Source organism: Meriones unguiculatus, chromosome 7 (assembly GCF_030254825.1).
Source record: "Meriones unguiculatus strain TT.TT164.6M chromosome 7, Bangor_MerUng_6.1, whole genome shotgun sequence".
Lineage (NCBI taxonomy): Eukaryota > Metazoa > Chordata > Mammalia > Rodentia > Muridae > Meriones > Meriones unguiculatus.
The window spans coordinates 37,090,214-37,115,206 of record NC_083355.1 but is presented as its reverse complement, the minus strand read 5'-3'; the positions used below and the strand labels follow the sequence as shown (position 1 = coordinate 37,115,206).

General features: G+C 40.9%; 1 protein-coding gene across 3 annotated transcripts in view; it reads left to right on the top strand.

Annotated features, from left to right (window-relative positions):
* The window catches only part of Ap2b1 (adaptor related protein complex 2 subunit beta 1), a 108,012-nt gene that overhangs the window by 56,517 nt on the left and 26,502 nt on the right, over nucleotides 1-24,993 (top strand). For 2 of the 3 annotated variants that reach the window (XM_021649017.2, XM_021649018.2), the window contains exons 15-18: nucleotides 4,991-5,032; nucleotides 5,834-5,980; nucleotides 9,453-9,598; nucleotides 11,056-11,185. In XM_021649017.2, coding sequence (XP_021504692.1) covers nucleotides 4,991-5,032; nucleotides 5,834-5,980; nucleotides 9,453-9,598; nucleotides 11,056-11,185 — 465 coding nt within the window. The remainder of the gene's footprint in view (nucleotides 1-4,990; nucleotides 5,033-5,833; nucleotides 5,981-9,452; nucleotides 9,599-11,055; nucleotides 11,186-24,993) is intronic. The other variant, XM_021649020.2, reaches the window with a different exon arrangement.

Sequence of the window (24,993 nt, the reverse complement as noted above, 5' to 3'; positions counted from 1 at the left end):
CCTGGATTAGTTCTGCAATGACCTGTTACTGTGTAATCCAGCCTTAATTCCAGTGCTCTTATTAAGCATTACTTTAGATATGGTGGAGTGACAACTCTTTGACAGTAGCCAAATGTTAGTTCTATTCGTAGTACCATTTAATGGCAATGAGTCCTGTGGTTTAGTTTGGAGAATAGAGAATTACACTACACATTGGAGGTATCAGCTTAAACACCTTTAGAAAAAAAATCCTCAGTTTCCAGCGTTTGCAACATTCTTTTCCATAGCCAATTGCATGCTGGCTCATCTATGGTTCCAGGATACAAGAGACTAAGGCAAAAGGATTATCAGTTCAAGACCATCCTAGGCTATATGGCAAGGCCTTGTCTCAAAACAAAACAAAAACTACTCCCCTCCCCTTCTGAAATTGACACCTCTCCTTCCTTCTTGTATTCTGATTTAGTTACCCTGTGGTTAACATTATTTTCTTCATGGTGAGAAAACAACATTAGTAAGGCGATCCTGGGAATGATAAGATGTAATATGTGAACAATTTGAAGTATTTAGACACCTCAGATTGGGACACAAATTCGTTTTTACTCCTGGCTTTCGTAACTTACTGGTTAAGAGAAACCTGACCTTTATAGGTCCTAGTGTGATTGATTTAGAATAGGATCCTGATAAGAATGAGCTTGCAGAGTACACCCTACTGGATGAATCTCATACCAGCAGCTGAACTGGAGATAACTAATGTCTTGCTAAGGCTGATGTGAAATAACTCTTGTAGATATTTTTCTTGGTTATCTGCCTCATTACATTTGTCAGTGTAGTGGTTAGATAGGATCATGTATTGGGTTGCTTCCTTCCTTGCTGATCTCTCTCTATTAGTCACTGCCTCTCACCTAACATTTTGCTATCACCTTGCCATATTCTCAAAGAAGAGGATGACCTCCCTTGGACTCTTTTTGAGGTCAAGAGGGAAGATTCAAAATAAAGTCTGAACAAACTATACTCTAGTTTTGCTAGGTGGGAAACATTGGCTTTGTTATTTTCCTTTACTCTGGCCATCATACAGTAAAGTTAACCTTTATATTTCTGACTGTATCTCATATCCTTTGGGTCTTATGTGTGTCAGATTCTAGATGAATTGTGGTTTGGGTTCTAGATGAATTGTTGGTAATATAAAACAGGAGCATCAAGATTGTTTATCTTTTTTGGCTTTTTTTGTTTCGAGACAGGGTTTCTCTGTGTAGCTTTGGCTATCCTGGACTCACTTTGTAGACCAGGCTGATCTCTAACTCACAAAGGTCTACTTGCCTCTGCCTCTATGAGACACTGTGTGGGTGCTAGGAAAGAACATTCAATGCTCTTAATCACTGAGCCATCTCTGCAACCTCCAAGATTGTTTCTTCTGTGGTTTCAAATAAAATTGGTCAATAGCATGTGGAAATACTGTGTTTAGATTTTTTCCAGATAGTATTCTTGTGGTTGTAAATTTAAAAATGAGTATTGTGCTGTATAATGTTTATTATTATTTGCTCTATGATTATCACAGCAGTAATATCTAACCCACTATCATAAATAATAAGACACAGACCACCTGTTAGATTTTATAATTGCCTTATTTACCTTGGGTTAGGCAGATATTTCTACCTGCACTGTCTGAATCATCTCACCATCTATCTCCCAGCCCCCATCCAATACCATCCTCCTTAAACATCCTATCTTCCATCCATAATCTTATAAATACTTGCTTTTATTCTTCATCTGGGCCTTTTCATGCCATTATTGGAGTCCTTCCTCCTGGCCCCATGTGGTTTCTTCTCTAGGCTAACCCATCATGGCATCCTCCTTCCTCTCTTCCTGTTCTCTGTCTCCCTTGATTCTCTCTTGAACCCAAAAGCCTGGGAACCTTAGCCATGCCTATCCCATTCTACCCTACCCAGGTATAGGCTGTTTAATCAGCCAATCAGGTTTGTCTTAGGCAGGTTTAGAAAACAAGGATGGGTGTAACCAGTTCTTGATGGCCAATAACACACATGAGACCAACCTTCACCATATTCTCTAATATTGGAAGATGAGAGTAAAAATTTAAGGGCGGGGGAGAAGAACTGAAATGGACTAGGTGTGGTGGTGCACACCTTTCTAGCACTTGAGGCAGAGGCAGGCAGGCCAGCCTGGTCTACATAGTAAGTTCCAGACTATCCAGGGTCTACAGAGTGAGACCGTGTCTTAAAACAAGAACTACAAATAGGTTTTATGTTAGCTCTCTCATCACTGTGATATATAAAACACCTGTTTAGTCATCATGGAGGGAAAGCACATAGAGTTCATGGCAACTGGAGTGTGTGGTAGAGGATTACACATCTTGATACATCAGGAAGCAGAAAGCAGAAAGCTGTAGAGGCCTGTGTTCCAGAGCAGCGGACATTTCTTCCTTTAGGCTTATGTCTTCAACAGCAGCTACCTCTTCTCTGTGCTTTTTTTTATTGAATATTGGTAAAACTATTACTTCTTTAAAATATGTTTTTCCTTCTAAGCATTTGCCAACTAGTTTGATAAAAATTCTGTCTTTCAAGCTTGGGTTGCAAACCTAGTTAGAGAGGGCATTGTTTGGGGAATGAAGGAGCAAGCATGTTAGGAAGTCAAAAACCACATCAGCATTAGGACGGATGGGATATTTTGTAGAGCCCCTTCCAGGGGTTTCACATTCGGCTTTCTTTTCCTTCTTTAGAAAGGGTTTCTCCTGCTCACATTCTGACCTCTTATTTCATATAGAAGTGGGCTCTAAAGTCATTTTATATATAAGAATCTTGTTTGAATTCAAACAATTCTCTGCTGTGGCGTTTTCAAACCTGGCTGTATGTACATTAGAATGAACTTGAAGAACTATTTCAAAGTCCCAGATGACACTTCAGAAAAGTAAATGATTGTCTCTGAGGAAGAGACTGGCAGTAGCAACTTTTAAAGCTCATGTGCACATGCAGATGGTTCATTCCGTTCTGTTCGTAAGGTTGAAAGTAATCATGGTTATGGGCATATAGCTAAAGTAGTAGTTAGTACTATTTAAAGGTTTGAGTGTTAGTCTCAGAAAACACCAGGTTTTTGTCAAGAGGAAAATTAAAAGATGTTTGCAAATTGTATTGCCTTTGCAAGCTTTTTTTGGTTCAACTTTTAAAAACAAAACATCTGCTCTGTGGTTCGGTCTAATTGACAAACTCCTTCCTGCTCACACTTTAACTCTGTGTTTTCAGCTTTTGTGGATGCTGTTGAGAAACGACCCTTCTTCCCTGTTTTGCACTGTTTTGAATTCTCCTTTGGGTTGGGGATTTAGCTCAGTGGTAGAGTGCTTACATAGCAAATACAAGGCCTTGGGTTCAGTCCTCAGCTCTGGGAAAAAAAAAAAAAAAAACACTCACCAGGTTGAACTCTACTTTGCCATGTCTTTGATCTTCTTATCATTATCCTCCAGGCCCAAGGAGACTATTCTCCCAGAATTCCCTCTTCTACATAGTTAATCTGCAAGCCTTTACATAGTTTTTTATTTCCTGCCAGCTTGTAAAGCTTGCCCTTGTTAATCTGTGCTCCTTTATTGCTTGGTATCTTTTTATGCCTTGCATGCAGGGAATGTTATATATTTGTTTTTCTGAATAAAAAGAATGCCATGCTTTTGAGACATCTTACTGCAGCGATGTATCATTCTAGAACCAGGGAGAGGAGATGTACAATATCGTTTCTATTGGCTTGGGCACCTTTCCAGTTACTCATCTCCTTGGTTGCAATGACCTTTCTATTTGAATAGGAATCTGGATTCATCCAATGGCATAATTAAATGATCTTTGAGAACCACATTCTAGAAACGTTGGCTTGGTTAAAGCACTTGCTAGAATTAACTTCCTATCTTAAGTGAAACAGAATTTTGTCATGGGGTTCACTATTTCTGAGTATAGATTGAGGTTTTGGCAACATTTTATATATCACTCTCAGTTCATAAATCATCATTCTGGATTACCACCCAACACAATTTCTAAATTATTACCATTAAACAAAAAATATTAGAGCAGGCCACTTGGTGATTCATAGAGGTTGCAGATATGATGAGAGCTAGGGGGGAAACAGATACAGGACTGCAAATATCACCCCACAAAAAGTTTCAGCTTTGTAAATAATACTGTTAGTGTGTGTGCACGCATATGCTTATGTGTGTGACTGGCTAAACCTCTCCAGTTTTCTTCATTGGTCTTGTCATGGAAGACAAGACTGCCTTCAGGGCGAACTGTGTATGTTCTAGAGCCGTGAGGGGAAAGAAAGAAGACTAAGAGCCTGTGTAATTGTTTCCCTGTCAGCTAACTAACCAATTAGTCAAACTCTCTATTTTGCCTCCTGTAAATGACGAGCTCCAAATAAATCACAGCACCTCTCCTTGGAGCTACCGACCGTGGGTGGTGTGGAGCGATGCATGCCTGTCGTTCTGTGCTAGCTGTTTTCCCCCAGGAGTGCTCTCAACTGAAAACTGTTCCACCGGTCATTTTTGAAGCTTGAAATTGCAACTCGATACTGGTTTGGTTCCCAGCATCTCAGTGAGGCAGTGGGTTTTATAGGTTAAAGCATGTTTAGTCTTCCTTTGCTTTTTCTCCCCCGCCCTAAAATTCTTTGTAAAGGAAACATAACGCTGCTTGGGCATAGAGCTTCTTAGCATATACAAACACTAAGTCTTGTCTGGATTTGTGCCAATGAATTGGGGTAGAAAAATTGGATCTGAAACATCCCTATGATGTGCCAGCTCCATTTTCTAAGTTTTTGCAAAACTCTCACACCCTTTCGCTACCAGCACTTGGTTCCCCAGGACATGTTTCTTGGCGATCTACAATTCCCTAGGCTTTGGGAGACAAGTCAAATGGCATGTATTTCCAATTACTTGGTAGAGCAATTGACAGAATCTGTGTGGGCATCTAGTACTTAGCTAAATGAACTCTACCTCTCTCTCCTCTCTCTCCTTTCTCTCTTTCAGCTTGGCAGTGACCTTGGCGGGGGCATTGGAGGAAGCCCGGCAGTAAGTGCCATCTGTTTTTTTCCACCATGGGAAGCTCTGCCCTGTTCGATGCTTTCCTTCACCCGCGCTATCAGAGCCACCGCTGCTCTCCAGCACTGCACGCCACAAGCTCGGTAGCAGTGTAGAGAGCACAGGGTTATTTGCAGTCTTGGCGACACATAGCACGTGTGTTCTAGGGACATCTTTAGGGATTGATGCTGTGGTGCCTGTAGAGATCTTTGTGTTTCTGACATTCAAGAGCTGAAGGAAATGGAACCTCCCATCTTGACTACAGAATGCTTTTATGACCTGGTGTCCAGAAAGAACTTGAGAGAGTTTGCTGGACTCATGGAGACACTTTCCTCATAGTTGAGTTCCTATGGATGTGAATATCATCTCCCTGAGGAGAGCTTCCTGCTAGGTATTAACACCCAAATGGGAAGTTAGACGTGGCCAAACCCAAAAGGAAATGGATATTTAAGTTGGATGCTTCTCCCCCAATCTATAGACACAAACTCCTCTTTTGTTTAGGGTACCTGTAGGCCTTTTTGCACAGAATCGTGGAAGCTAAAATTGGAAACAAACAAGACAAAAATCTTGGATCTCTGTGTTCTTGCATCCTACCTGTGCCTTGACAAAGCTTCTAAAGCATGTGTATGTTTAACAGTGGTGAAACAAATAATTGAGACAATCCGATGATTTGATTCCTATAAATACTGTAACTTCAGCGTTCTCTAATTGACTAATCAATGCTGTTAAAACAAGTAACATTTTAAGGAAAAAAACTATTCTTTCTCACCTCTTTCCCTTTTCCCCCCAAAGGTAGGACAATCCTTCATCCCGTCATCAGTGCCTGCAACCTTCGCTCCTTCACCTACTCCTGCTGTGGTCAGCAGCGGTCTGAATGACCTGTTTGAGCTTTCCACTGGGATAGGCATGGCACCGGGTGGATACGTGGCTCCTAAGGCGGTAAGTTAGATGAGCAACACTTTCTCAGTGGATAAAACTTAGATTACTTCCAGCATGTGTCCATTAATACAGAGGTCTAGCTCTTGTTCTGGAGGACCTATGAGGAAGATAAAGGGTAGTTTCGAACTTAACCATAGGAAACACTGTTAACATCCACCTTAAACATTTGGGCTTAAAATTGGAAATATTAAATACTTGATACTTATTAAATACATTGGGCCTCATGTTTAGAAACGTTTGATTTGTCAGCACTAAAGTACACCTAGTAAAAATCTGGTACATCAGTTACAGGTACATTGGCAAGAGAGACATATGGTAGAAAAAAGCAGCAGGGTTTTTTGTTTTGTATTTTTTTTTTTTTAACTTCTGTTCATTTCCCTTTACTTCATTGGTACTATATAAAGGATTCTAGGTACAATCTCTCAAATTTTCAAATTTGGTTTTTATAGGTTTTAGAATACCTCATTTCTTTTGTAGCCCATGCTCAAACTCATGATCTTTTGCATCAGCCTCCTAGGTGGTAGAATTATAGCAGTGTGCCACTGTCCTGTACAGAGAATGATCTACAGTAGCCATGCTTGTGGTTTCAAATGAGTGAATTTATTGAGTATGGAGCAGGAAGAAGTGAAGGAACAGATAGGAGCAGCAGACAAACAGCAAAGCATCAGATCAGGCACTTACAAGCACCCAGTAGAAACAACTGGAGTGGCCTAATTGGGAAGGCGAGCAAAAGAACATCAAATCAGGTGCCTACAATACCAGAATTAACTGAAATTCTGAGACTGGACTTCCTTACCAAGAGGTCTCCAGGCAAGCAGAGTTTTCTCTGTGAGTTTCTAGCTTCTGGTTCCCAAAGCAGCTACTTTAATTCCATGGGAGAGACAATAGTAACCTGTATTGGAAATAGTTTGCTGCCTTCTGTCTATTGTCAAAGATGCAGTGTTTTAAATATCCTTTGATGTTTGCTGTTATTTTCCTGTTAGAGAGGCAGGAGGTCAAGCTGACCTAGGCAGGGCAGGGAGTTCTGGGGGACACTTACAGTAGAAGTGCTTGCGTCTGAGAGACAGCTGCCCTCACCACCAGAACCCCCTTTTTACAAGGACAACATATGCCAGCCTACCAGTGTAATCCTGTTAGTTGTAGCCGCTGTGTCCAGCTTTAGTGCTCCTCTTCAGAGCTCTTATTTAGCTTTGTGTCTTAGGACTCATCCAGTCCCAGTGTTGTCTGATGTCACTCAGACATGAATTTAAGATGGAAAGCTCTGTGAATGACGTTTCATTTAAGCTCTTGAGAGAGGATCTAGCCAACCAATCTGAATATAGTCTTGTCTTTCTGAGGACCAGCATGCCTGATTTCTTTCTTTCCCCATCTAGTTCTTCACAAGGGATCCTCCTGTAGTAGTGTACACTTGTTTTCTGCTGGGAGTCATTACATGTGTATACAGCCATTGTACAGAACGGCCAAATAGGTTCAGAGCTGAGCCATAGTGTTCTGTCACACATTTGTAGCTCTGTTGTAAGGCCTACTGTGTTGGATATAATCCCTCACAGCCTTTGCACTTTAAACAATAATCTGCAGGGCTGGAGAGTTGGCTCAGTGATGAAGAACATTTGTGGAGGACCCAGGTTTGATTCCCAGCAACCATATGGTGGCTTAGAAAATCTGTAACTCCAGTCCTAGGAGATTCAGCACCATTTTCTGACCTTAATGGGTATCAGCCACATACATGGTGCACAAACATACATCTGAGCAAAACACTCATACATATAAAGTAATAATAAATCTTTAAAAATTTAATTTAAAAAAGTTACTATTGCCAGGCAATGGTGGTGCATGCCTTTAATTCCAGTACTCTGGAGACAGAGGCAGGCAGATCTATTAGTTCAAGGCCAGCCTGGTCTAGAGCGAGTTTTAGGCCTTCCAGGGCTACACCTGTCTCGAAAAACAAATAAGTAATAAAACATTATTATTTAATGTACTTTTCAACATAAAGCCTATACGTCTGGCACTGGAGAGATGGCTCAGAGGTTAAGAGCTATTCTTCCAAAGGTCCTAAGTTCAATTCCCAGCAACCACATGGTGACTCATAACCATCTATAGTGAGATCTCATCCCTTCTTCTGGCATGTAGGCACACATGTGGACAGAACACTATATAAATAACAAATGAATAAATCTTTAAAAAAAAAAAAAACACTGTACCAGTGAATGCCCAATTGAAATAATTTACAGATATAAGACAGAAATTAAGCTTTTTCTTGTCCTCATTTCCCCATGTACAATAACTGTTAATTGTCTTTGTGCTTTCAAAGCAGAAAGGAAAGACTGCATACACCTACATATTGTATCCTTTGAAAATGCTAGCACTGGGATTTGCCACTTTACATAGTTTTATCATTACCACATTCTCTTGAATGGCTGTATTCACTAGACTGAGAAATCATAGCTTACTAATTATTATACTGTTAATATACCATTTATGTTACTGCCTGATGCTTCCCTCATTTTTGTTGTGATGTTTCAGAGAACATCTTTATATGTCCTGGTATGTTTTGTAAGGATAGCGATAGGGTAACTTTGCAGTTGGCTTCATTATGTCACATTTTAAAACAAACGTTACCAGTCTACCCTGTGAAATAAAGGTGGTGTGAGATTGGTGCCGACAAACCGTAAAAATACCCAAGTTTCATGTAGTCTGCCTTACTCCATGTATCACTGAGTATTTGTTTGGCTTCTTTGTTTGTTTTGTTGCCCCAAATGATATATGAAAAACAATATCTTATGTTTATATTTTCAGTGTGGCTGGGTAAATTATTATTATCCACTACTCACAAACCCTTTAGCTGGGGATCATAACAGTTTATAAACTTTTTTTTTTTTTAAGTATCATGAGTCAGGAATATCATAGATTTTTGAGGCCAAGGATGCATAATCAGTTATATGTAGAGAAAGCACTCAGATTATTTAAGCAATGTCTGAGTCATTTTACTATTTGTCAGAAATGGGAAAAGATTTAAATATAACATAACATATAGTCCTTGCCCTTAATGAGGGTGGGGGCCTAGTATGTTAGAAATGTCTTGAAAGATGACAGCTATGCTGTTCTCATTTGTAGATTCAACCTCTTTCCTTTAAGTCCTTTTTCAGGCCTAACAGAAACATGCTACTCATCAGAATGTTTTTCACTTGGATAACCATTTGGCAGCAGTACTTAAAACAGTAAAATGACCCGACCCCCCCCCCCCAAAAAAAAAGGAAAAGAAAAAAAAAAGCCAGTTGCTTATAGACTTTTATTTTAAATTGGTTAAGTGACTGAGCATGATCTCAAAATTCAAAAAAGACTACTTTATTCATAACCTTTCACATGAAATTAGGATTTGTTGTGTAAAAATCACCGTGATCTCCTTTTATACGCTGGGGAAGAAGCATCATCAAGCTAAACCTTTCCTGGGCTTTGTGTTGTGTTTCATCAGGTCTGGCTACCTGCGGTAAAGGCTAAAGGTTTGGAGATCTCGGGGACGTTCACTCACCGCCAGGGGCACATCTATATGGAAATGAACTTTACCAACAAAGCTCTGCAGCACATGACAGACTTTGCCATCCAGTTCAACAAGAACAGGTAAGAAGCAACATCCTGCGTTGGGTGCTGCGCAGTCGTGTGCTCTGTACCGAACAAAGGAGTGCTCCATTCAGCAGGGGCTCAAAGCTCAAGCTGGCAAGTCCTGAATGGAGAGTAAGCTTGGCTCTTGTAAGTCTGTTCAACTGTCAGCTTCGTCTCTAGAGAATAAGTTACAAGTTTGAGGTATAGCTCAGTGGTAGAAAACTCACTCAGTACACACAAAGCGCTGGGCTGGATTTCCAGCACCACACACACACACACACACACACACACACACACACACACACACAGGATTTCAGGGGAGAGGAGAAAGAAGCACAGTGTTTTTTGTTATTGTTCTTGTTTGGTGTTTAAAGACAGGATTTCTCTTTGTGGCCCTGACTGTTCTAGAACTCACTCTGTAAACAGATTGGTCTGGAATTCAGAGATCTGCCTGCTTCTGCCTCCTGTGTGTTGGGATTAAAGGTATGTACCACCATGCCTCATCAAAAATGGTTTTTGAAAATTTATTTTCCAGTCAGATTGGGACATGGTGGACATGCCTGTGTTCCCAATACGCAGGAGGTGGAGGCAGGAGATTCAGCAGTTCACGATCATCCTTGGCTACACAGTGAGTTCAAAGCTAGTCTGGCCTATAAGAACCCTTATCTCACAAACCAAAACCAAACAAACAAACAAACAAACAAACAACAACAAAAAAACAGCCCCCAAAAAAACAAAGACAGAAACAAAGACCTAACCAGTAAATAGTCTAATGAACTGACCAAACATACAGTTCTCCAAAGAAGAAACACCATGACAATAATGGTAATGTCCATATGTCTGTTGGGAAAAAGTAAAATAAAACCATTTTGAAAGTCTGTTTCATCCGATCAGAATGGCAATCAAGAAAATGACAAATAGTGGCAAAGAAAAGGTACCCTTCTTTACTGCTTCTCCTCCATCTAGAACAGTAAAAACAGCGTATACTATTACTCTCTCTCTATCTCTGACCAGATAGGTTATTAAGCTAGTGACAGAACATTAATTTTCCATGCTTTTCTTTTCAGAGTGAACATTCCTTGTGATCTTCCAGTGCTAGCCTCACAGGTACTAGGGTTACTCACAGGAGAGATGCTTAAATCTTTTTCCAAAAGATTATTTATAGAAAAAAATTTATATATAATGAGATGATCATTAAAATTGTCCCTCCAGTACATGATACACAGAAGAGTCTTTCAAAATCATAGCATCAGCAACAGTTCCTGCCTATGAACACTTGTCTTTTTAATCCATATAAACAATCACAAGTTATGGCATAGTCAGGTTAGAGCAGGTCAGCTGAGCACACTGCTTCCTGCTATTCCTTCCATTTACCTGTCCTGAAAGTTACCTCACTGTGGTAAAGAGCATATGAAAACCCTAGAAGTGTGTGAGTCCTGCCTCTTGACTAATGTCTGGGCGTTCCTCCTCTCTAGCTTTGGTGTCATCCCAAGCACTCCCCTGGCCATACATACTCCACTGATGCCAAACCAGAGTATTGATGTCTCGCTGCCTCTCAACACCTTGGGCCCCGTCATGAAGATGGAACCTCTGAATAACTTGCAGGTCAGAGTCTTATTTCACTTGGAGAGCTTGTTAATAATAAGGCCGATTTTCCCTTATATGTAAAGTGATTCATTTGTAGCAGCTTGTTTTCCAGTGCTATAACAAAACACCCACGTAAAGAGGCTTATTAGCTTACAGTTTGAGAGGTTTATGTTCATGATGTCGATATTTAATCACCATGGTGAGGGTGCTTTAGCTCCCTTGCATTGTGTAGAATTGTGGAAGATGACATATAATAAGAGAGAGGTCACAGTGGCAACACTGGAAACAAAGGAGAGGCAGAGGCAGTGATTTATTTATTTATTTATTTTCTTAAGTAAAAACATACTTTTTCAGCCATGTAGCAGTGGCTCTCACCTTTAATCCCAGCACTCAGGAGGCAGAGGCAGGTGGATCTCTGTGATTTTGAGGCCAGCCTGGTCTACAGAGTGAGTTCGAGGACAGCCAAAGCTACATATACAGAAACTCTGTCCCAAACAAAACAAAACAAACAAACAAACAAATAAAAAAACCTCACTCTTCCAAAACCTAGACAGACTTTCACAAGAACTACTGTAATGTCTTCAAAGAGGTAATGTTCCTAGTGACCTCAACACTTCCCATTAGGCTATTCCCCAGTCTCAACTTCAGCATGCTAAGGATCCATCTTCCCAGTGCATGAACCTCTAAGGAAAAACTTTCCTTGTGATGAACTATGGTAACTCTATGATGAGTTTTTATTTTATTTTAATAATAAAAAAAGACAGCTATGCAGTTACTTAGAGAGTGACTTACTAAATAAATATTTTAAAGCTTGTTTACTTGTTTGTTTGTTGAAATGGTCTTAACCTAAGTTGGCATCTCCCCATGTAGTTGAGAATAACTTTGAACTTCTGATCCTCCAGGCTTTACCTCCTCTATGTGTAGGATTATAGGCATATACCACCCTGCCTGGCTTGACTTCCCACTCAAGAAACTCAGTGCTTAAGAGCACTGCCTGTGCTTAACAGAGGACCATGGTTCAATTCTCAGCACCCACATGGCAGCTCACAGCTATCTGTAACTCTAGTTTTAGGGCTCCAACACCTTCTTCTGGCTTCTGTAGGTATTGCACACACATGGTACACATACATACATATATGCAAGCAAATACTCATACACATAAAGTAAAAGTAATCAATAAAATCTTTTTGTAAAAAAAGACTCAGCTGAAAAGAAAATATGTTGCTAATGAGCTCACATTTGATCAAAACATGAAAATAAGAAAAGATGAGCTAAGATTTAGCAGAGGATTGTTATTCCCTGTCTACCAAATGAAACTATAGAATAATTTGAATGAGACTGAAATATATTTAACACAGTGAAAGAAAATGATTAACCATGCACTCTCCAGAGCGGACAGATGGATTACATTGCTTAGGGTTTTAGAAATACCAGTGTGAGATATGACTACTGTTGCTAAAACAACAAGATATTAAGTTGAACTTAGAAGATTCTTCGGTGCTTTAAATACCAGCACAGGTTCACCGACTACCTTGTTGCCACAGTGGTTAATTGCTGCTTTTCTTAGCACTGAGTAAGAATTTTTTAGAGTAGACAAGTGAGTCAGACTATAACTTGGCTGAGTCTAGAAGAAGAAAACCAAGGTTACCCTGCAGACAGAATTGGCTTTAATATGAGGAAAGTAATGTGTTAAGAAGCGTTTCTAGCTCACAGTCGTCAAGTAACTAACCCAGATATGCATCTGTTCTCTTTTCTTAGAGCCTAACCTCCCATTGGCCCATTAAGCCCCAAGCATGATGTCTAGGACAGTTGGCATGCATGCATGAATGCTTTCCTTCAGAAGTCAGAAAGATATTTGGGTCACAGAAACTAGGACAAGTTTTCAGGTCTTAAAAGAAAACAAAGGCATGTTAGTTCACTTTCCTGTTTGCATTTCTAATTAACTGAATCATACATAGGAAGCCTCCTAAAAGAAGGTGAATGTTAATCAAAAGCCCTCCCTCGAAGGTACTGATACAATATTGGGACTAATAAGATATTTATCACATGCCTGCTATTGTAAAAAGCAGTCTGTAGGGGTTGGAAAGAAGGCTCAGTGGTTAGGAGCACTGGCTGCTTTTCCAGAGGCTGCTCTGGGTTCATTTCCCAGCCACCTACATGACAGCTCATAACTGTCTGTAACTCCAATTCCAGGGAATCTGACATCCTCACACCAGTGCACATAAAATAAAATAAATTGTTTAAAAAAGAAAAAAAATAGTCTGTAAAATGTGTCTAAACGTTGGGGCTTTAACTTGCCTAGCAAGCACAACTCACCCCACCCCTAGTTCCATCTCTAGCCAACTGCTGATTCTTCAGGTTTTTCTCATGGGTTCTTTTTCTCTCAGGAATAGCATTATCATGACTCTCTTAATTGGCATTTTTCAGTGGTGAAAATAAATAAAGCCTTACAAAGGAAAAGAGCTTTCACCCCTCTGAACACTGAATTAATGTCCTCTGGGCGAAGGAAGCAAGTGAGGGAGGTCCTGCAGAGTTTACCTTTCATTCTGCTCTTGTCCTGATATGAACAAAAAGAGTCAAAATTTAACTTAGTAAGATTAGTCCAGAGAGCCCAAACTATAATATAATGCTGTTACAAAAGCTTTAATTAAAGTGCTTACTAAACTACCATTTGTTATAGTATGAGGTAGTATACGTTAAAAAGATAGCATTTCTTCACGTGTTTGTGCGTAGTGGCTCCATACTTGTGTGCTTGCGGATATGGAGGCCAGTGGTTGGCATCTGTCCACCTTATCTTTAGAGACTGGATCTGAACTGGTGTTTGTTGATTCAGCTAGTGGTTGTCTGAGGAGCTCCAGGTATCTGTCTTCTTTGCTTTCAAAGTGCTGGAGTTACGGATGCATTTCTCCATATCTGGCTCTCCTATGTGGCTGCTAAGGATCAAACTCGGATACTCATGTACATTATGCACTTAACCAACTGAGCCATCTCCCAGACCTTACTATTCCTGTGTGTGTGTGTGTGTGTGTGTGTGTGTGTGTGTGTGTACCAGAGGTGAGCCCTTGTTTGGCCTGGAGCTCACCAGGCACGCTAAGCTAGGTGACCAACCAGCCCCAGGGATCTGCCAATCTGTGCCTGTTTCCTCACTGCTGGTATTAAAACCGTTTCCCACCATGCTTGTCTTTGTTTTTGTTTAAGGGTTCTGGTCATCAAAACCAAGTCCTCATGCTTCCAAAACAAGCACTTTACTGACTGAGCTATCTCCCTAGCCCCAATTACTTCTTCAAATAGATTATACCACAGATAAAGAAATGAACTCTCTAGTAGAGATTTGAACCGGGAATGATTTTACTTTTATTCCAGTGTTGATCAGAAAAGCTTTTGTGAGGCTGAGGATGTCGTTCAGTGGCAGAGTGCTGGCCAACTGTGTTTGCTCTAGGTTTGATCCACAGCAGTTCACATGTACACACCCCAGCTTATAAGTCTACCTTATAAATAGCACACAGAGTAAAATTTGCCCACTGTGGAGTTCTTCTTAGTTTAGTTATATCAGATAATTATATTACTAAAAAAGAAAAATTATTCCCCCTATTTAAATAAAACAAAAACCTTAACAAGAGTTTAAATAAAATTTCTCTGTGTTCAGTTGACTCCAATGTCATTGTTTTTCATTTCACGTGTGTTAGTTGCTTAGAAACATTTTCTCAATATACTCACCAGCAAGTAACAGCTGCTTCAAGTCAAAGCCTGCACCAAGGCAATGGAGTTTTGACATGCCCATGAGTTCCCATGGCTGCGTGGCTTCCTTTGTCACTGTGCTAGTTACCTTGTTTTTTTTTGGTCTTTTTGTTATTTTGTCTTTTTTTTTTTTTTTCCCAGAGCTGAGGACCGAACCCAGGGCCTTGCGCTTGCTAGGCAAGCGCTCTACCACTGAGCTAAATCCCCAACCCCGTCACTGTGCTATAGATGAGAATATTGATAATGTCATTCTTTAGGATGCTTTTTCCCAGGGTGATGTAAGTATAGCTTTTAGAATCACCTGGGGTTGGGCATGGTGTCTGCAATCCTGGCAGGATGGAGCTTAGGCAAGAGGATTGCAGCATCTCTAAGACTAGACTGGGCTTTGTAGTTAGCTTCAGATTAGCTTGGGCCAAAGTGTGAGACGCTGTCTTTAAAAAACAAGAAACTAACTACATGAAAGCCTCAGACCCTAGCCTTCTCTCCCCAGTATGAGCCCCAGCTCTCTTCCTCCACAGATGCAGCCTCTCTTGCCTCCTCTAGTTGGTCCTTTGCTATTTGCCTCTAAATAAAGCATGCTTTATTGGAATGTGCAGGTTTTAGGGGCTCCTCTCTCCCTTGCTGTCATCACCTACATGTTTACTTCCACATCCCCATTTTCCTGGTAAAGTTACCTTGAATTTCTCTTAGGTTGGTGATTATTGTTATTGTAATGTAGAGTCATGTTGACCTATAGAATAAGGTGTGATTTTTTCTCCATAAAACTTTTTGTAAATATAGTTAATTTAATGTCTTCTTTTATGTTCTTAAACACAATTCAGTCCAAAGTTTCTTTGCATTTATAGTCTCCCAAGTAGCGTGTCAGCTCTCCTTTCTTGACGTCTCCTAAAGTTTTAAACCTTTTCTACTGCAGACTACTAGGCTGTACCCTGAGTCCTACAGTACCACCCTCCTCTCCTATGTATATTCTTCCCATTTTATTTTTCTTTTCTTGGTTTATTATTTCATTTTGGTAAACACATCTCCCAGCAGCTTCCTGAGAATAGGGAAATACGTTTTAGGAGACATCATCTTTTTTTTTTTTTTAATGTGTATGGGTGTTTTGCCTGCATGTATATCTGTGTGCCCCATGCGTGTAGTGCCTACAAAAGCCAAAAGGTGTTGGATATACTGGAATTTCAGACAGTTGTGAATCACCATATGGGTGCTGGGAATTGAACTCAGGACCTCTGGAAGAACCAGTGCTCTTAATCACTGAGCCATCTCTCCTGCCCTACATTTTCACCTGTTTTTTTTGTTTGTTTGTTTGTTTTGTTTTGTTTTGTTTTTTCTTACATATCTCCTTTATTGTTTTCACACGTAGCACTTTTGTATGAATTCTAGGTTAGGAATCATTTTCTCCCTACTCTGAAGCCTTTCCAGTTCTTCAACCTGTTCTCTGCCCTGTATTTATTTACTTCGTTAATGAAAGCGCTCAGAATCCCCATCCTTTCCACAGCCTACTCCATTATTCTAAAGCAAATCCCAGACCCTGGCTTCACTTCATCTGTGAGTATTTTGTCATACATTTCCAAAACAAAAGGCTCTTTCCTTTAAAAGAACCGAAGTAGGGTAATAGGACCAGGAACATGGCTCCCTGGGTAAAGTGCTTACCATACAAGCATGAGGACCTGGGCATGGCAGCAAGGGCCTGTACTTCCAGTGACTCAAGGTGAAGACACGGGGCTTTCAGTGGCATGCTGGCAAGCCAGGCTAGCCAATCAGTGAGAGATCCTGTTTTAAAAAATAAGTTGGAGCCAGGTATAGTGATGTGAGCCTTTAATCCCAGCACTCAGGAAGCAGAGGCAGGTGGAATTCAAGGCCACCCTGGTCTACATAGAGAGAGTTCCATGGCAACCAGGACTATCTGTGACAAAATCAACTTACAGGGGAAACACTTGCTTTGGCTTACAGTTCCTGGGGGATATAGCCCATCACGGCAGAGAAGAGCAGGAAGCTGGCTGGTCACCTCACATCTGGAAGCAGAGTGCACAGGAAGTGAGGGAAGCCATACATACAGCCTCAAGGTCCACCCCTAGTCATTGCTTCCTCCCACAAGGCTCGCTTTCCTAAAGGTTCCACGGCTTTCCTCCAACGGCATTATTAGCAGCTGGGAGTATTTAATATTCAAACCACAAATGACCGTGATTAAGGAGGACACTCAACATCAATACCTGCCCTATACACATGCACACAGAGAACTACAATAATTACTCTCAAATCTTAAAAATACTACCAAGGATTTCTTGCAGCCAAGATTTGATTTAATATTCAATTTTCTAATTTGTCTTTGTATCTTTTTAGTTCTGAGGACCACACCCAGAGCATACTAAGTAACCATTCTATCGCTGAGCTGCATCCATAGCCCCTTGTTTACTGTTTCTATTTATTTAAATTGGTAAAATGCAAATATTATAAAGGATAGTTGCCATTTCCTTAAGCCTCTTTGCCATGTTGTTTGTAGTTTGTGGGAGGCGATCAAACTGAGGGACTTGCTGAGGCAGTGCTGCATGATGGAACTACAGCCTTAACTCTCTTTAGTTGTTCTATTTACTATACTAGACATTAGCCTACATGGGTTATGTAAGCTGAAATGAATTAAAATTAGGCAAGCATTTCAGTTTCTCTACTACATATAAAAACATGTGGCTAGTAGTTGCTAGGTTGGGTAGTGCCGAAAGCGTCTCTGCAGCCTCCTGCCCCTTCCATCTTTTGTCGTGGCCTTACCTGACTTTGAAGTACATAGAACTTCTGAAATCTGTGAGCTGATGTTTTTCTCAAATTTGGGAAAGTTCTGTTTAGTCTTTACTTTCTTCCCTGCCCTGTTTTGTCTCTTCTCTCCTAGAACTTTAATCACACTGTTTGAAACCATCTCTCAGGTCACTGAAGCTGTTATTGCAGGGAGGGCTTGGTTTTGTTTTTCTGTTCTTAAAGTCAGATTATTTCTGTGGACTTTTAAAAGGCATGTCCTTTTTTTTTTTTTGAACCGCCTGATTCTTTGTTAAAAGTCTCTAAATATCGTGAGTATACTATAAAGACTCTGCTGACCGTCTGGATGCTAGGAACTTGGGAAAGGCTAAAGAGAGTCTTAGCATCCAGTCTGTGTAAGGTCACAGAACCTACCAACCCTCACAGCTTTATCTTCTCTGAAGGGCCTCATGGAAAATGAATGGAAATCTATTATTCTGTCCTAGGGATGATATCATAATCCTTTTTTTGGGGGTGGGGGTTGGTTTTTGTTTGCTTGTTTGGTTTTGAGACAGTTTCTCTGTGTAGCCCTGCCTCTACTGGAACTCAGCTCTGTAGACCAGGCAAGCTCAAACTCAGAAATCCGCCCGTCTCTTTCTCTTCTGGGATTAAATGCCTGGCATCCTCTTTTCTTTATTTACTAGAGCTTTGCTGTGGGTTGAACTCAGAGCCTTGTACTTACTAGGCAGACTTCATTCCTACCTCCTCCACCCATCTTCTCTTTTAAATGGCTGTACCCCGCCATACAATCCTACAGTGCTGCAAGTCCTGAGCATTTAAGAATCTGTGGTATTTTTGCCAGTCTGTACGCTTTCCACTAGCATTTTATCACTTTTATGTTTTCCCTTTCTTTATGGATTTATGATTGTAAAATATTTTGTTCTCCTTTAGTGATAGCAGAAGCCATGTGTCTCGGGCTGGCTTCTAACTGTGTAGCTGAAGATGACCTTGACATCTGCGTTTACAGGTTTATGCTGTCACTTCTTGTTTCCGTCGTGCTAGGGATTGAACCCAGGGCTTTGTGAATGTAAGACAAGCACTGTACCCACTCAGCCACATCCTCAGCCTCAAATGGGATTTATGTCTCTGTCTTTGCTTCGAAGACTGACGACACCTCTTAAAAAATGTTTGTGAGCCAGCAAGATGGTTCAGCCGGTAACTGTACTTGAAGCCTCAAGACAGACCTAAGTTCAATTCCTGGAACCCACTTAATGGAGAGAGAGAACAAACTCCTCTGACCCTTACACATACACTGTGGTACACATGCATAAGTCCACACATACATGTGAAGTCAGATAAGGAAATGTAATTTTTTAAGTTATTTATTTCCTTTTATGTAGACTCAACTTTGAGATGACTCTGTGGCTAAAGAATACTCCTTCCTGTTGAGAGTTCTTATCTTTTTATCTACTGTCTCTTAATCTTAAATAAACTGTTGGATAAAAGACCGAAGTGTTGATTAGGGGAAAGAAATAGGTGTGGGTCTCTTGCTTCTTTTTCTTTACATGTCTAGTCTAAAATAGACAGTATTCATTACTTATGAAGAGGGAAGAAAGTGTTGAGGACACCAGCTGCAAAGGACACCACTTCTAATCCTTGCCTTTAAGGCCTTTACCGGCCAGAAGGGTTTTTGTTTGTTTGTTTGTTTTGTTTACTGTTTTGCCCTAAGGAAATTCTGTCCCTTGTCACTCCTACTTTGTAGTCCCAGCTTGTGAGACAGTCAGTTGCAGATGGCGCCTGTCCTGGTATTTCTTGTCTCGCATATGTCCATTTGCGCTTAGAAAGTCCACAGCTGTAGCTATTGTACCAGAAAAACTGGTAAGTGCTTCCAAACGGAAGACCTTTGCAGCAGCTTCCCTTGGCTGAAGCAGGCCTGCCTGGCATTTGCAGACTTTTCCTGACTGATGCACAATACAAACAAGTTTAGGGTTAAAGCTTCTTTGGCTTTTCAGGATCCACCATTGGGGACTCCATGTGGCCTTTAAGGCTCCTGCTTGTTCTATGTCCTGAGTCCTTGGGGATGGCTAGCATAGGCACAGTACAAACATACCCATCAGATAAATAGATCCAATGCCATCAAACAGCCCCAAAATGTGCCAGAAGCATGATGTAAGGAAATAGGGTCTTAATTATGAAACTTTGCTAACCAAAAGTAAATAATTTCTATGCCTATTTCAATATATTTTTTTCTGTCACATCAGGACTATCTACATTTTCTTCAGTTTCAGCAAAGAAATTTATTATCTTGAATCTTATTCTTTTTTTCCCCAGCTTGTGCTTGATGACACTTATCTGTTTTGGCGGGATAACAGATTGAGGTTGAAGATGGAATTCAGTGTTAGAATGTTTGCCTGGTGTACATGACACTCTGGGCTTGATTCCTAGCATTCACCCTCACTTCCCTCAGAAGATAAACAGAATTCTCCTGAGCAGTCCCTCTTGTTTTTTTTTTCTAACCAATACTCTATTACTAGATTGTCGTAAGAACATGTCTGTAGTTAGGGTTTTTAGTGTTATAAAACAGCATAATGAAAAGCAGCTTGGGGAGGACAGGATTTATTTCAGCCTCTGATTCTGTAGCACACAGTCCATCACTAGAACCTAGAGGCAGGAACTGATAGAGAAGCCACGGAGGAGTGCTGCTTCTTGGCTTGTTTTTCATGGCTCGCTTAGCCTGCTTGCTTACAGCAACCCAGGACCACCAGCATGGAGGTGGCACCACCCTTGGTGAGCTGAGGACCTCCCATAGCAGTTATCAATCAAGAAAAATGCACCACAGGCTTGCCCGTAAGCTAGTCTGATAGGGGCATTTTTTCAGTAGAGCTGAGTTGACATAAAACTAACTAGCACAGAGAGGAAAGGGCCTATTTCAGCTTCCTGTTCCGTCTCCTACTGTGTCATTGAAAGAGGTCAAAGCAAAGCACAGAGGTGGGAACTAGAGCAGAAGCCATGGAGAAAGGCTGCTTACTGGTCTGTTCCCTCATGACTTGCTCAGCCTGCTTTCTTTCCTCCTCCTCTTCTTCCTCCTCCCAGCCCCCACCTTGAGACAGAGTCTCACTTATATACCCCTGGTTATTCTGGAATTCCCTAGCAGCCCGAGCAGCTTCAAGTTCATAGAGACCGTCCTGTGCCCTGCCTCCCAAGTGATGGGATTAAAGGTGTGCACCATCGCCTCTGATGAACACCTATCGGCCTGATTCCTTATATACCCCAGGAGCCACCTGCCCAGTGAGCTGGGTACTCCCACTTCAATCACTCATTAAGAATCACTGCCTGCCCACAGGCCAATTTTGTGGACTCATGATCTTATTGTGCTTCTGTCTTCTCAGATATGTCTAGGTTTGTGTTACATTGACAGAAAGCAAGCAGGATGTTGTCCGAATCGGCGGACAACAGCTGCCCCCCCTGAATGACTACCTATGCACAGTAGGCAATAACGCCACATTCTCATGAGTCTGGGCCCTCTGCCAGATGTTTGCCCTCTGCCAGATTAAAAATCTGCAGGTAGTGTCAGGAGACAGTTGTTGTGGAGCACAGCTCAGTTCTCAGGACACCCAAGCTCATGCTGAAAGGAAGAGCCCTGTGAGGGACAGAGGGCCATGCTAAGACCTCCAGCAAAGGATAAGGACTTTTAAAATATGTATCTATAATAATAATAAAAATAATCCATAGACTTTCGCTTATTAAAATCATACCATCTTCTATCATAATTATGAGTGGATGACAGAAAATGAAATTCAATCGAATCTTCTAGTTTTGTTGCATAGTTGGAAAGAGCTTTAAACTATATGGTCTTTATGCATATAGAGAACTTTGAATTTTCGGTACAAAACAGGTAACTGCTTTCTAGTCTCCCTTCTGATTGTCCTGAAAACTTTACACAAAGCTTTAGTGTACATTATAGGTTCAAGTTCAAGAGAACTCTGGGGTTGACCTCAGCTGGACTGAGAAGTCTATTTTAGAGTCAGTGTTATAGACACATTTGTATTTACTTGTACTGCGCTCATATGTTTTGCTCTAGTGTTAGGTTTTATAATATAGGATTTTTTTTATTTACTTTTTAAATGCATGTGTTTTGTAGGCTTTATAATATGAAAATCATTACATATTGAAATATGGCTTGGGATATAGCCTACTGGTATAACTTTCCCTATCATATTCGAAGCCTGGAATTAAGTTCTCACCATCTAAAAACAAAGAAAAACAAAACATGCACATACACATAGAATGAGTAGTAAAGAAAGCCTTATGAGCCTGCATGTGTAAAGACTCTATAGTCTTGGGGCTCAGGCTGTATCTCAGGGACAGAGCTCTTGTCTAACAAGAGCTCCATTAGCAAGAGTATAAAGTCTTACAGTTGGAGAGATAGCTTTTACTCTTTTCTGTCTCAAAGCATGTCTGTCTCTGGTGGAATCCACACTGTACTGCAGTGGTTGGAGCGTGAGTATCTGCAGGGGTACTACCAGTTGTGTATTATCCTAAACTGCTCTGCTCTATCTTTGTAAAATTCCGTAAGGTAGTTGTGTGAAATGAAGGATGTCTTCCTTTAGCATCTCTGTAGGTACTGACTGTGGATTTTATAGAATATGTTTCTTTCTGAATCAAGGTACAGAGTGAAAATCATGGGGCATGTAATGAAAATGTGCTGAGTCTGAACTCACTTTCACTTTTATTTGTTTTTCCCTATGTTAACCAGTCTGGCCTTGAACGCACAAACCTACCTGAGTGTTCTGAGAAGCTGGGGTTACAGGTGTATAGCATCATACCTGGCTTCTTTTTCTCTCTTGTTCCATTTCAGGAAAGCCTGGTTTAAGAGAAAGTGTTGATAAAGTTGTCAGTCTTACTATTTTAAGAAGAAAACCTAGTTAGAAGTGGGGTCTGCTGGTGAATCTCACTAGAATTAATTATAGTTTGGAAACTAAGGAAAGTATTGACTCCTCATTTTGGAAAGGTATGAATGAGCAGTCATCCTTGGCTTAGTAGCAGCCTTTGTTTCCAGGAACCATTCAAAGAATTGGAGGGTGACTACTTAGAATGTATTGCTTTTGATGACAGTAGCTGCCCTTCTGTATATGACCTACTTCCATATGGACTACCTAGAGATAGCATCTGTGCTCAGTAACTTGTCCACCTTCTCAACAGCCACATGTCTTCCTTTTGTTCACATAAAGTTGGATAACACACCAGGCAGGACACAAGCACAACTGTGACACCAGTTTTGCTCTCCGGCTTGCAGCTAATGATGTTCTTAGGCCGTTAGTAGAGTGTCTCCAGCATCCTAGTCTATGATGTGGGGTGTTACTATCTTGGAGTTTGGTACAATGCGTATTAAATGTGCCTTAAAGGGTCTATTTACATTATTTATTCAGTGTGTACATGTGTGGTATGGGGGTCTCTGTGACTTCCATGGCCAGGAGAGTAACAGTCTGCAGGATGCAAGAAGTCAGTTCAGTTCTACATGACTCAGTAGCTGGTGTTGGTTCAAACTTCTGGAGTCTGACCCTGAGTAGGTTATTTTAGGCATATTTAATTAAGCACAGCACAATTGGTGAAAACTTTGCTGGTGAGAAATAACTCAATCCCTTGTACACAATAATGTGTGCATATTTCTTGGGGAACTAAGTAAGCTAAATAAAGATCAGGCGGGACTACATTAAAACTACCTGGGACAGTTTCCATAAAGATAGATTCTACAGATTGACTGAGAAAAACAAGCTGGTCATTAGGGTTGGGGGAGGATCCAGTGTGGCTACACAGATAGCACAGAGGCCATCAGGCTCCTGGCCTTGTGGGAGGGTAACAGGTTATACATCCCTTCCTCTGAAGGAACAACCATTCCTGGCTCCCCTAGTGCTAATCTGTGAACACAAGGATTTTCTTTTTCTCCTACAGTATGAGTGCTCACATGAAGGGGTCTGAAAATAATTTCCACAAGTTGGTTATCTCTTTTTACCATGTGGACCCTAGAGAATTAACTCAGGTTGTAGACAGCTGGTGCCCTTACTCACTGAGCCATCTGCTAGCCCCTGTTTTGCATTATAACAGCAGCTGTAGCTTATTGGTAGAACTCTTGCCCAGCATGTACAAAGCCCTGGGTTCAGTTTCTTGAACCTCAAAAAGTAAGGAAAGAAGGAAAGTTTAACAATAAGCTATCACAGCAGGCAGCAGGCAGTTCTCTCCCTCTATCCCCGAGTATTAATGTTATGATATGTGAGGTGTGACAGCTGCAGTCTCTCCCAGTCCTGGCAGGGTATGTATAGCTGTCACTGAAAGGAAAGAGAGTGATACCTGTGGGGTGTTTGTTTATTGTATAGGGTTTGCAGAACTACTTAAAGTAAGAGTTTAGCATTTGGAGGGTTGGAGAGATGGCTCAGTAAAGAGCTCTTGGCTGTTCTTACAGAGGACCAGTTCCCAGCACCCAAATGGAGTCTCACAACAGTTCATAACCCCCAGTTCCAGGGGATCTGAGGCCCTCTTTTGGCTTCCCTGAGCACCATGTGCCCAAGTGGTACATGCAATCAAACACTCAAATGCATAAAATAAAAATAAATATTTTTTTTTTTAGTTTACCATATGGACAACTGACCTGTCTCTAGACTAAAAGGCCTCTGAAATTATTGATGGCTATTTTTAGCAGCTGATATTATATAAAGGAAATTTATTAAAACTAACTAGAGGAAGAAAGTGAAGGTTTGTAATAATGGTGTCTGGAGAGTCATCGGGTTGGTCACTACCACTGCTTAGTCACTTTTTGGCACAGAGGTCACATATACACTATAAGCTCTTGGTTTATTTTTATTCCATAAAGTGTTTTGTTTTGTTTTGTTTTAATGAGGACAGTGATGGTTCTGTAGCTGGTTCTGTAGCTCAGTTGTGGAGCACAAAGCCCTGTGTTTAATCCGCAGCACCATGGAGGGTAGGAGGAGCTACTTGGAGCAAGAGCAGAGCCATTATTTTCTCTTGTCCTGAAGTTCCTTGTAAGGCATACAACTCATAGGAATGAGCTTGCTCTGTTGAACATTGCTTGGCTGTTGTTAAACCACTAACTCTTTTCCTTTAAACTCACATTCTGTGTCTGAAAGAGTGCGTATTCATAATTGTCAGCTTCAGCTGAAAAGCTCAAGTCCTGACAGTGTTGTATGTGTCCTAACTATGTCCTCCTCTGCCCTTACCTCATTGATGTCATCTATTCTTCTACCCCTCTCTCTGCTGTAGGACTGCCAAGAGGTCTGCTGCTTCCCTGAAGCCTTTAATCTGACCGTTTTCTTGTCTGGGGTGTGCCCTCCCAATTTCTAGCTGCA